Source organism: Phodopus roborovskii, unplaced genomic scaffold (assembly GCF_943737965.1).
Source record: "Phodopus roborovskii unplaced genomic scaffold, PHOROB, whole genome shotgun sequence".
Taxonomy (NCBI): domain Eukaryota; kingdom Metazoa; phylum Chordata; class Mammalia; order Rodentia; family Cricetidae; genus Phodopus; species Phodopus roborovskii.
The window spans coordinates 71,434,132-71,447,281 of record NW_026126418.1 but is presented as its reverse complement, the minus strand read 5'-3'; the positions used below and the strand labels follow the sequence as shown (position 1 = coordinate 71,447,281).

General features: G+C 48.6%; 1 protein-coding gene across 1 annotated transcript in view; it reads right to left on the bottom strand.

The window, feature by feature from the left end:
* Positions 1-1,702: 1,702 nt before the first annotated feature.
* Ptpa (protein phosphatase 2 phosphatase activator) overlaps positions 1,703-13,150 on the bottom strand; it is a 47,647-nt gene continuing 36,199 nt past the window's right edge. The window contains exon 10 of the mRNA XM_051185098.1: positions 1,703-1,771. Within this exon, the coding sequence (XP_051041055.1) occupies positions 1,718-1,771 (54 nt within the window). The 3' untranslated portion in view covers positions 1,703-1,717. The remainder of the gene's footprint in view (positions 1,772-13,150) is intronic.

Genomic DNA, 13,150 nt, shown 5'->3' with positions numbered 1-13,150 from the left:
AGGCAGAGAGGCAGTAGGATCTTTGTGTGTTTGAGGCCACCATGGTCTACCTAGAAAGTTCCCAGGCTAGTCAAACTACACAGTGAGACCCTTTCTCAAAAATAAATAAATAAATAAATAAATAAATGAAGTTAAACAATTATTTACTGGGGCTGGAGAAATGGCTCCGCAGGTAAGAGCACTGGAGGACCTGGATTTGGTTCCTAGTGCCTGAGTAGTGGGTGACTCACAACCCTCTCTAACTCCAGTTCCAGAGGATCTGATGTCCTTCCGAGCTCCATTGGCCCTACACACCCATGGTACACATACACACACAAACACATAAAATATTTTGTGCAAATAAGCGTTTTGCCTGTATGTATGTGTGTGTGCCAAATAAGTGCCTGGTGTCCACGGAGGCCAAAAGAAGGCATTGTACAGCACCTCCCCACCAAAAAAGTTTTTAAAATAAATAAAACAAACCTACATGCTCATCTTGTTGGCATTGTGGCACCCTCTGAAGAGGACCTCTTCTGTGTGTCTTTGGGTGGTATATGTGTGTACTTGTGCATGTGGCAGCCTGAGGTTGACAGTAAGTGTCTTCATAGTTATTCTCCACATTATTTTTGGAGACAGAGTATTCCTCACTGGAGGGAGCCTCACCCACAGATTAGGCTGAATTGCTGATGAGTTATAGAAACCCACCCGACTAACCCACTCCGCCCCCAGTGGTGGGATGACAGGCTCAGTGCCCAAAGCTTATATGGGTGCTGGGATCCAAAGTCAGATCCTTGTGTTCACAGCAGGCGCCTCCCTAATGGGGAGGTACCCCATTCACTCATCTCCAAGCCCTATCCTAGTCCCAGTACTGCTCCCTGGTGCAATGAGGCAGATGTTGGGGAAGGGCATTTTTTAGGAAGATGGCAGAAGTTGCAGAGGAAGCCAGTAAGCTGAGTAGGAAGAGTAATGGACAGGGTGTCTTGAGACCTCAGGGCAAGTTCTGGCAAAGCCGAGGATCTATCCACCCTGGCACTGAGGAGTTACTTCCTGTTCCTAACAGGTCCATGTTGCCTCATCTCTAAAGCTATGGGGAGAGGAGAAAGGTCCCAGCCAGCTTTGACTTGAATACTCCAGACTTCAGAAAAATAACCACAGCTTCCAACTTTCTGATGACTTCAAGCTAGAAATGCACAGGCAGTAATAGTAAATCACAAACACACCTGGGGGCACGGTCACCTGATGGTTGCACTCACACAGTCAATGAACACTCAAGGGTTTCTTAAACACCTAAATCTGCTACTAGGAAACAGGCATGAGGCAGACAGTGGTGGGCTCTGCCTCAGAGAACCTGAAGTCTAGTGAGGGAGACTGACTAAACAAAGACTGTTAAGCAAGCATTACAGGAAATTGAAGTCCGAGCTTTTGGCTGTTTGGAGAGGGTGGACCACTTGAAGTCTGGTGATCTGAGATGATGTTCAAAACCTGAGCAGATCAGCATATTAGTCAGAACTGGATAGGCTATGCTGCTGTAACAAATTAATCCCCAACCTGAGAGATCTGACAAGAATTATTTCTTAATCATTGCCTTTATTTACTTGTGTGTGTGTGTCTACACATGGGTGCACACGCTGTGGCACACATGCAGAGTTCAGAGAACAACTTGAGGGAGTCGAGTCTCTCCTTCCACCATGTGCACCCTGGAGATCAGACTGTCAGACTGGGCAGGTGACAGGAGCCTTTACCGATGAGTCATCTCGATGGGCCCAAGGTTTATTTGTTGACTGCAAAAGTCCTGTGACATCAGACAATGTTCTGCAGCTGCATCTCTCTTAGTGACTGTTTCAACTGCTTCTGTCTCAGCCCTGCCGCTGCCACAGCGACACAAGGAAAGCTAGCATCCTGTGAAGGCTCTGTACACCTCTGTATAACCTCATCTATACTCCCAGTCATTAGTCAGAATTAGTCTCAGGTCTCTGTCTAACCCCAAGAGGAATGAATGGTATAGAGAGGCAGTCTGTGGTGCGCACTGGAAATCTCTATTACACCAGCAGACAGTGGAAAGGCATGCAAGGACAGCAAGAGAAAAGATGACCCTGAGACTGTACTGGCATGTGGGTAGGACTGGCCAAGACAGAGGGCAGGAGATAGTGGCAGATGGAGTCCGGATGTCAGGGATGGGTCTAGATGGACGTGTCAACTATCACACCATGGAAGCCCAGTTCAGGGCATGAGAATTCTTATGGGGTGGGGGCACCCAACATGCTTAGACTCATGTCTCAGCTCTGGCCCCACCCCTGGGGAGGGAGGCTAGAACCAATGGTCTGACACTTTGGTCTCCTCAGAGAGCCAACTGACTACAGGGACTCAGCAAAGCCTGGCATCTAGCTAGCACTCAGAAATACCCACAGTTCTTGGTGTTTCAAGAGCCTCTTTCCTTACCCTAGACCAGTGGAAGGGAGGGGCTGGGGTTGGGTGAGGAGCCAGCAGTCTGGGCAGCTGCCCCAACCAGTTTTCCTGGTTGTACCTGGCAGGCTGAGGCTCCAGCAATCTTGTCTGTTGCCTTTCCTGTTGGACTGAGCTTAGACACCCTGATCCCAGGGATTCTTAGTGGTGGGGAGAGGGGGTTTCCGGCTGTGCACTGGGTTCTGGCTACAGAAAGCCACCCTCAAACATTTTCAATGACTGATGGTAGTTGATGTGGATTACCAGCCACACCCTCTGGAGTGCAGGGGGTGGGGTGGGATAGGGGGTGGGGTAGGGAATCTAGGCAGGTAGTTCCCGGTCAGCCCAGAGCCACACTGGGTCCTGCCAGGCTCTGATGCACATTAAGTGATTTATCTTCCCAGACTCCAGTCCTTCACCCACAAAATTGGGTTGCACAGGAGCAGGGAGCCCCATGGTGGTGCCTTGCACACAACTGAGTGACCAGTCAGGGAGACTGCCATTTGGGTGGTTAGCTCTTCCCAGTTTATAACTCTCCTGAAAAGTCAAGACTTAGCCCCGAGGCTGCCCCGTTAAAAGTCCAGCCTAAGAAGAAGCAGGAACCTTTTCTTCTTTTCTTGAGAGCCCCAGCACTGCCCTCTCGACCTGGGGAGACACAGTGGATTTGTTTGTCTTCCTTAGACTGCCAGTCATGTTTTTTGTTTGTTTGTTTGTTTTTGTTTCCTTTTTCTTTTTTTATTCATAATTATAAACTTAACTCTGCAATCCATCTAGACTTGGAGGGGAATGAGGAAAATATGAAACCCAAAGAATTTCAGTGAGAGAAGATATTTCAGAGCATTGTGAGCAGATGGGGTGGGGGATGCTCTCCTGAGCTACAAGTCAAAAGAATTAGAGTTGTCCACAGTCAGAAATGGTGATCTTGCTGGTCTTGCCATTCCTGCACTCGGAATGCTCCATGGCTTCCACAATGTTCATGACTTCCTTCATCTTCCCAAAGACCACATGCTTGCCACCCAGCCACTCAGCCTTGGCGGTGCAGATAAAAACTGAGAGCCATATGTGTTTCATCCAGCATTTGCATACCAGGACCGGTATGCTTCAGGATGAAGTTCTCATCCTCGAATTTCTCTCTGTAGATGGACCTGCCACCGGTGTCATTATGGCATGTGAAGTCTCCACCCTGGCACATGAACCCTGGGATAATTCTGGTAGTGCATGCCTTTAATCCCAGCACTCGGGAGGCAGAGACAAGTGAATCTCTGTGAGTTCGAGGCCAGCCTGGTTTACAGAGCTAGTTCCAGGACAGGTTCCATATCCAAATTCTTGCTCTCCAGTGCTCAGAGTGTAAAAGTTTTCTGCTGTCTTTTGAACTTTGTCTGCAAATAGCTAGAAAGAGGCAACCCAAGGGCTTGACATCAGCTGTGATGTCAAAGAACATGGTGTGGTTGACCATGGCTTCAGGAAGAGGTGACAGGGGGCAGTGGCATCTGCAAAGCCACCAGTCATGTTTTTACTGTCACAGTTTGCCTGGTTAGTTTTTGTTTGCTGTGGAGGCAGTCACCATGTAACCCATGCTACCCTCAAGCCCGTAATCTTTCTGCTTCTACTTCCAAGTTTTAGGATTACAGGTATGCACCACCACACCTGGCCTGGCCCTCATGTTTAAAATAGGTTAACACTGGGGTGCTCAAGTAAAAATCCCCGTGACCCCAATACCACAAATAAACTCATTTCAGATTATAATTTAAAGATGAAAAGGCTAACACAAAGCAAGATATCTAGGGATCTTTGGGGCATGCCTGTGCTAACAGCTTTGGCTCAGTGAATGGAAATATAGCTCAGTGGTTAATTAGGGTGTTTGCCTAGCATGCACAAGCCCCTGGGTTTGGATCCCTAGTACTGCACAAACTGGGTGTGGTAATACACACCTGTAATCCCAGAATTTGGGAGCGAGAGACAGGAGGGTCACCAGCTACATAGCAAGTTTGAAGCTAACTAGCCTGGGACACTTGAGAAGCCAGTTGTTTTTGTTTTAATTTTATTTATTTTTTGGTCTGCGCGCGCGTGTGTGTGGGGGGGGGGGTTCTGTACATAAGTGCAGTGCCCACAGAGGCCAGAAGAGGATGTAGCGCATCAGCGTTGTGAGCCCCCCAATGTGGATGCTGGGAACTGAATTTGGGTCCTCTGGAAGAGCAGCACAGATTCTTTCTTAACCAATGCACCAACTCTCAGGCTATTCTTTTCTAAAAAAGTAATTTCAGCCGTGTAATTATGCACACCTTTAATCCCAGCACTTGGGAGGCAGTGGTAGGTGGGTATCTTATGAATGTCATGCCAGCCAGGTCTACATAGTGATTTCCAGGCCAGCCAGGGAGAGGTAGGTTGGCTTGTGAGAAGGCTCAAAGGTGCTTGCCACCAACATGAGGGCCAGAGTTCAATTCCCAGGTCCTAAAGAGTGAAAGGAGACCTGACTCTGCAAATTTTCTCTGGCCTCCATGCAGGCCCTGGAAGGTATGTGCTCACAAACACACACCAAATAAAATTCCTAATGAAAAAAAAAATTTTTTAAGGGAGCTAGGAAGATGTCTCACAGGGTAAAAGAATGTATAGTTTTTATAGAAGACCTTAGTTCAGTTCCCAGCACCAGAGTTAGGCATAGCATAGGGGCCTCTAACTTCATATCCAAGGGAATCCAATGTGTTTGGCCACCCCAGGCATATGAGTGCAGGCATGCAAGGGCACACAATCACACATAAATAAACCTTTAAAAGAAATTTCAGAAGCTGGGCATTGGTGGGGCACACCTTTAATCCCAGCACTAGGGAGGCAGAGACAGGCAGATCTCTGTAAATTCAAGGCCAGCCTGGTCTACTGAGTAAGTTAAGGGACAGCCTCCAAAGCTACAGACAAACCCTGTCTCAAAAAACAAACAAAAGATATTTGGGACTTGACTGACAGAACTATTTGTCCATTTCAGGGTGTGTCTTACAGAGGAAGCTGCTGGCTTGGGTGGCCAAGAACGTGAGATTGGATAGGCCATGGGTTTAGGGGAAAACCAAATACTATTGTTCTAATAAAAGAACAAAGCAATAAAATGACTCCTAAGGACATTCTGCTATACCCATAGATCAGTATCTCACTCAGTCATCAACACAGAAACTTCTTGCAGGAGATAGGAACTAACAGAGACCCAGGACTGGTCAATATGCAGAGACTTTGGAGCTCCTGGCCCTAAATGGGCTGTCTTCAAACCTTCCCCTCTGGGATTAGGGAGGTCTGTGGAAGAGGAGGCAGAAAGATCCTAAAAGCCAGAGGGAGTGAATGACACAAAGGAAAATTTCCTCCAGACACTACAGGATTGATGTACATGTGAATTCAGAGAATGTGGCAGCATGCACAGGACTACAAGTTCAAGCTAGAAAGGGGGAGGGGGGACAGCCCTAACCCCCCCCCAAAAAAATAGCTTCAAAGGCTCAATGATGGAGGCTCACTGAGTGTATCAACCACACTTCAGGGACGGTTCCATGCCCAGGTGTAGGTGACCAATACAAAATGATCTCAATTTTATTTTTGTAGACCTTTGTGTCTAAAATTGCTTTGTTTGGGTTGTGTGTGTGTGTGTGTGTGTGTGTGTGTGTGTGTGTGTGTGTGTCACCCCCCCCCCCCAGACAGGGTCTCTCTGTATACCTTTGTTTGGAGTCTGTCCTGGCACTCACTTTGTAGACCAGGCTGGCCTCAAACTCACAAAGATCTGTCTGCCTCTACCTCCCAAATGCTGAGAGATTAAAAGCATGAGCCACCACTTGTCAATGCCTGAATTGTTTAGGCATTTATTTTAATTTTTCATATTAATAGTCTTTGTATATTTTGGTTTCTGGAAGTTTTGTTTTCCTAGTCAGGATTTCTCTATATTAACAGGCCTGGATGTCCTCAAACTTGCTCTGTAGATCCACCTGCCTCTCTCCTCCCAAGTGCTGGGATTAAAGGTGTGCACCACCACTGTCTAGCCCTGGTTTCTGTTTTTAGAGGGTTTCTTGGTCTCCCTCTCCCTTTCTCTCCGTTGGTTTTGGTTTTTTGAGACAGAGGTTCTCTATGTAGCCCAGCACTCAAGAGTCAGAAGCAAGAGGGCTTCTGTGAGCTCAAGGCTAGCCTAGTCTACATAGTGAGTTCCAAGACTCTGTAGAAAGAAAAGATGTTCTCATCGTGCTCCCTGTGCAGACCCTTCCACTACCTTACCCATGGGTCTAGCTTCCAATCCAACCCTGTATTTCCTGGTGAATGCTTGATGGAGCATGAGCTCAGAGCCTGAGCAAGATAGGCAAGCATCTTCTTACCCCTTACTTCTCCACAGCCCAGTTTTTATTACTTTAAATTTTCTGTGTGTGTGTGTGTGTGTTTTACCAGCATATATATATCTGTGCAATGTGTGCATACAGCATGGGCTTCAGCCAGAAGAGAGTGTCAGACCCTCTGGAACCAAAATTAGTTTTGTACTGTTAGGCTAGTGCTGGGAATTGAACCTGGTCCTCTGGAAGAACAGTCTGCACACCACTCAACTGTCTTCCCAGCCTGTAAAATTATTTTTGAGATGATGTTTTGTCACATACCCCAGGCTGACATTGAATTCCCAGTACTCTGCCTGCCCCTGCCTCTGCCTCTGAGGTAGCAAGGATCACTAGCTGATGTTTCTTGAATACTCACTGCCCTGAACCTTGTCCTTAAGTCCCAAGTACCCTCCAGGGTTACACAGGGATGCACACATGCCCCTTCACCAACACTTCAGACAGCCTGGGTAGAACCTGAATGAGAAGGAAATAAGCTTCCTTTGTTCTAGAAATAAATCTGGCCTAAGACCTGATGCACGTGACAAGGACTAGCAGAGCTGTGGAAGTGGAATCTCAGTGCCCTCTGACAGAGATGGAAGGCTCTAAGATTCCTGGGGTCAAGAGGTCAAGAAAGATCCCAGCATCAGGCATATAAACCCCAGCAGTCAGGAGGCTGAGGCAGGAGCATCAGGAGTTTCTGGTCAGCTTAGGCTACATATGCAGATGAATCTACGAAAAAATAGAAATAGAAATGTGTGGGGTAGCTGTCAGGCTGGGCACCTCCTCTGTGGCCCATTTTGGTCTGGTGCTGGCCAGGCATGGGAAGCCAGCCTCAGCAGGGAAATAGGAAGTGCACAGCTGAGTGTAGCTTGGGCATATGATTTTACCGGGCTCATGGCTCTCTTGGCACTTCAGTCTCTCCAGCTTTTCCTTAGTTTTTCTGCCAGAAGCAATACATTTGTACAACCACTTCAAAGGTCAAGCTCTGTGGTTACTGTCTACAAACCACTGATCCAAGATCTGAACTTGCATTTTGTTCAAGACATCTAGGATGAGTTGGAGAAGTTGCTCAGCCAGTATAGTGCTGCCTAGAGTGCTTGAAGCCCTGGGTCTGGTCCCCAGCAAAACATCAAAAATAGGTTTGATGGGCATACCTGTGATCCCAGCGCTCAGGAGGTGAAGACAGGAGGACTTGGATTTCAAACTACACTGTACATTTGAGGTCAGCCTGGACTACATATCTCAAGCAAGCAGAGGCAGGTGAGCTTGAGGCCAGCCTGGTCTACAGAGCAAGTTCCAGGACAGTTAAGAGTTACACAGAAAAAGCCTCAAAACAAACATAAGGCCCTATCTCATATTCGTGTGTGTGTGTGTGTGTGTGTGTGTGTGTGTGTGTCTGTCTGTCTGTCTGTCTGTCTGTCTGTCTGTCTGTCTTTGGCATGGTCACTGCCCTAATGCAGCCACACAGAGCCCATCTTGTAGCCAGCCAGGGCTGTGTCTATGTGAGATGAGCCTCCCCGCTCCCTTCCCTCTCAGGCCCACAGACTGAGTCAGCAGCACTTCCCTGTACTAAGCTGGTGGAATACATAAGAGGAGGTGCCAGGGCTTGGGACATCAGCCTGGGGGTGCTCTCCTCTCTGTAACCTGCCTGGTGTTTTTGGCAGGCTGAAAGTACCCTTCAAGGAAGGCCACAAAATAAGAATTGTGTTGATTCCATGTGAACACTTATGTGAACTGGGTGACTGGACACACACATGAAGCTGATGCTGCACAAAAATATAAGGTGGTAAACTTCATAGTACTCACTCGAGACATTCATTTTTCCTTACTTAAAATGTTCAATAAAACATTTAAAACATCAATGACAGCTAGGTATTGGTGGTGCACGCCTCTAGTCCCAGCACTGGAGGCAGAGGCAGGTGGATCTCTGTGAGTTTGAGGCTGACATGGTCTACAAGAGCCAGTTCCAGGACAGCCTCCAAAGCTACAGAGAAACCCTGTCTTGAAAAATCCCCCCCCAAAAAAAAAAAAAAAAAAAGCCAAAAATAAATAAACAAAACACCAATGACAAGGATTTTTCAGCTTCCCAGTCTCCCTCTGCTCTGCAGAGGGTTTTTGTTTTTTTTTTTTCTGTGTCTGCTGCATATGTGTTTCCTTACCCCCAATAAACACCTTAACAACAAAAGCACCATGACAAGCTTTAAAGGAAACCATGTGTCAATATCCTGCTTTTTGAGCAACACGGTTTTCATTTTCCTTTGCATTGGGCTCCACACAGTATTCCCCTGGCCCTGGCCCAAGCATCACCAATGGCACTTAATGGTACAGCCCAGATCATTCTTACCCTGCACCAATCACAGTAGGGAGGGAGGCAAGGTCTCTCTGACTGGCAAGTCTGGGCATATGACCAGCCTAAGGCTAGAAGGCAGATGAGCCTATCTTAGCCCCTTCTAATGGGCTCTCTAGGAAAGGGGCTTTTGTGTCCAGAAAGGGACTGGAGAGCCACAAACCCAGTCTATGCTTGGCTCTCTCACACGATGTGCTAGAGACTTGGGTCTAGGAGACCTTCTCTCTGACAGCATAGAAGTCAGAACGTAGCAGAGTGGCAAGTGATGGCCAAAAGTGGGGCTGAGCTGGCTATAGTGCAGGTGAGAGGGGCAAACAGATCTGGTTTATAACTTGGAGGGAAAGCAAGTTAGACCTGCTCAAGGGCTGCATTCCTGGGGTAAAAGGAATGGGGGGTTAATAGCCTGGATTCAGTCTTACTAGCAGCCCCCCACTACCCCCTACTACCGATTAGTCTCTACTACTAGCAGGTAGTGTAACTGGATGCCAGGACTTACTCTAACACACCACTACCAGCTGGAGGCTCTGGAGAGCCACTGAAATCCTTCCAGGGTCACCTTCACCACCCCCCCCCCCAGAACAGATGTGACAACACTTTCATTGCTTATTGTGGGGAATCCATGAGAAGACAAAGCACGTCTCACTGTCAGCCAGATATGCCACAACCATGGCCACTATCTTGTCTCTGTTGTCTATACTTAGCACCCACCTCCTGGAGAGGTTCATCTCTCCCTGGTACCTCTTGGCCAGCAGAGGAGAGGGGCTCTTGGCCACCAGGGCAGGCCAGTTCTCAGCAGGTTTGACCACCCTGAGGTCTGGCATCTTGGTGTAAAGGATTCAGCGTCCCACATCAGTCGGTGCCCTGCGCCAGCTGTCTTGGTTTTCTTCTGAGACATGAGGACATTCTGGCCAGAGGATGAGGTGACACACTTTTGAGCACTTGTCTCCAAGTTTGAAAGACAGGCTCAGCTCAGGAGCCACCAGCTTCTGCAGACATACCCAAGGGTACTGGCTTCATGACTATAATCCCAGCATTATCGAGGCTGAGGTAGGAAGATTTCCCCTGAGTTCTATCTAGGTAGGACTAGGCTACAGAGAACCTGTCTCCAAAACCCAAGACAAACAAAAGCAGCAGCCCCCAGAGATCAGAAGAGGACAGTTTCCCAGGCCAAGGCATGTGCTGCTTCAGAAACTGGCTCATGCGGAGGTGAGGGAGCCAGCCTGGCTCAACTGGATGGCAGGCCTGTAATCTACTTAGCAAGAGCCTTTCACAGGCCTTCCAATCAGCCCTGTAGTGTCCACAACTCTCAAACACCTTACATGTCCCCAGAAGGGGCCCTCCCTTGATCTAAGCACCCCCGCAGAGCTTCACAAGGACAAGGAAGAAGTACTCAGGTCTTACGCTCTGCATGGATCCCCACATGTTCATCTCAGGCCTGGGGACATGAAGCCAAACCAAGGCCTGTACCTTAATGGTTCATACAGACACTGGTTAATGCCATGCTTCCTTGCCCACTTATATATATAAGCAAACAAGGGCTCTGAGGGTTAATGTTGGCTCCAGGTCACACACTGGTAATTATAGGAGCTAACTCAGGGCCCAGAGCTCCCATGTTTATATTAAGAGCGGACTCTAGAAGGGTTGACACATCTTGTAAACCCAACCAGAAGGCATGATAGGATCCCCATCCTGGGACATCCCACCTGGGTTTAGACTCAGGCCACTAGAGAGCAAGATACGCTTTTGGTATACAGAGGGTTTCTCTGTATATCAGCCTTGGCTGTCCTGGAACTCACTCTGTAGACCAGATTGGCCCTGAACTCAAAAGCGATCCACCTGTCTGTGCCTCCTAAGTGCTGAGATTAAAGGTGTGTGCCCCTACCGCCCATCCCCAGGGCTCTTCAGAAGAGATTTCCAGTCCATCTGTCTGAGTACTAAAGTTGTATGTAGGCCTTGTAGACAGACTTAAAAATTAAAAATACAAAATGAAAAGCAGCTTGGCATGAAAGCACATGCCTTTATTCCCAGCAGAGGCAAGTGAATTACTGTGAGTTTGAAGCCAACCTAGCCCACATACAAAGTTCTGGGCCAGCTAGAATACATAGTGAGCTTTTGTTTCAGAACAGACAACCAAACAAACAAACAAAAAACAAACAAAAAAAAACCCAAAAAAACAAAAAGGGAACGTCAACTAGAATACCTGCAACCCCCTTTCTTTGCTGGATCACTGGTGTCTCACCTCTTCACAACCAGACTTGACAGCGAGGACAGCAGGATTTCCCAAAGCTCTCAGTCCCACCGTAGAGAACCACCTACCTCCACAATGGTGAACAGGGACAGACGGGCAACAGACAGGCAAAGGACACAGACCTGCTTTACTACCAAAAGGGGGTGTGCTTTTCTTGGTCTCCTTCACTGCTTGCCGTTTTTAACGAGCCATAAGCCTCTGACCGGAAGGAACATAGAAGTACGTCACCTGACAGTCCCCTACAGTTGAACGCTGGGGTATCTCCAGTGTTTTCTGAGGATGAGTCATGAGAGTAGAGGGCCGGCCTTGTCTGGTTGCTTCCACTGCAGCATCCTAGCTTCTGCAAAGAGCTGGGAGCAGAGGGCTCCACCCACACTGGGTGAGGGAAGGACTCGGGCCTGGCATGCATCTCTGGCTCTGCACACCCTGTTCATCACTGGCCTGTAGACACACTGGGGTCCTGCCTTTTCTCCGGCACATAACACTTCTACTTCAGGACCCTCCGAACTGTGCTGTTCCCCATCTCCGGCTCTAGCCACTGGCTCAACCTCCCTTCCCTGTACCTCCCATCCTTCCTGCACAGGAAGGGTCCTGCCTGACTCTAATCTGGCCATCCCCAAGTCTAACCCACGTGCCTGCAGGGTAAGGCATACTTCTAGGGACAGGAGGAAACATGAGGTGTGCTGTTGAGAATAAGGATATCACCCATCAGCTCCAAAGGAAAGCTGCATATGCAGAGCCAAGAACCCTCCAGCCCAAGTCGAGCCTCTCTCTCTTGCTCAGAAAGCTGGTAGAGCTTCTGCTGGGACAGTTAAGCACAGCCTCTATAGCTCTGTGTGCTTGGAGAGGCAGCCTGGTTTAGGCCACATTGAGACCTTTCAATCAAGTGAGGGGGTCCCCAATGAAGTAAAAGGTCAAATCAGTCAGTAGGTGAGAGTTTGAGGAACAGAGCTGCCAGTGTGGCTACAACTCAGAGGACAGGGCGGGCAAGGGGCCTGAGGCCCTGCAGCCCGTCTCTCCCTTCCCTGCAGAGGGCCTCTTATGGACCAGGTCCAACAAGCTGCTAGGACAGCTTTTCAAACTCAGCACCCCTGGCTGAGCTCAGTGTGTCTTTCCTCACAGCCTATTGTTTTTCCTCGAAGACAAGGGTGATGGGACTCAGGCTCCATGAACCCTTCCTTCTTCTCACTTCTTCCCAGCAGCCCAGGCCTCCCTGGTCTGCATGGCGTATTTGTGCCAAGGCACTAACTGATAGCAGCTTCCAGGCCAGCACCCATCCAGATGCTAGGAAGCTTCCCCACTCTCTACACAGGTCCCTCATATGTTCTTACATACCTACAGAGGTGCCCACCAGCTCCCCTATGAACTACTGGTTTACACGGCTCTGTGGTCGATGCCCTGCTCTCCTGTAGCTTGCCTACCAGAAACAGTAAGTGAAGACATCTAAATGTAGCTGTGTTGAGTCAAAGGGGCATAGTGCTATGAGTGTTCCCAAGCCTGACTCAAAGCCATCACCACCACTCACCTTCACAGATGTCTCCTGCCACCTACATACTTCTGTCCCAGGCTCCACCTGATGCCCATGGTCTGTGCTCCTTGTTCAGGGCTCAGCTCCTGGGCTGCTTATCAGCCTTCTGAGAGAGCCCTGGAGCCTGTACAACTGGCTACCTTCTTCCATGGCTGATCCACCATGTGTTCCTCCCACTTGTAAGTTTCCTGAAAACAGGAAACAGTCTTCTCTCCACACCCCTGGAATATCTTTATGAAAGTGCTTGATGTTAGGTGGATTCAAGGAAAACACATTGG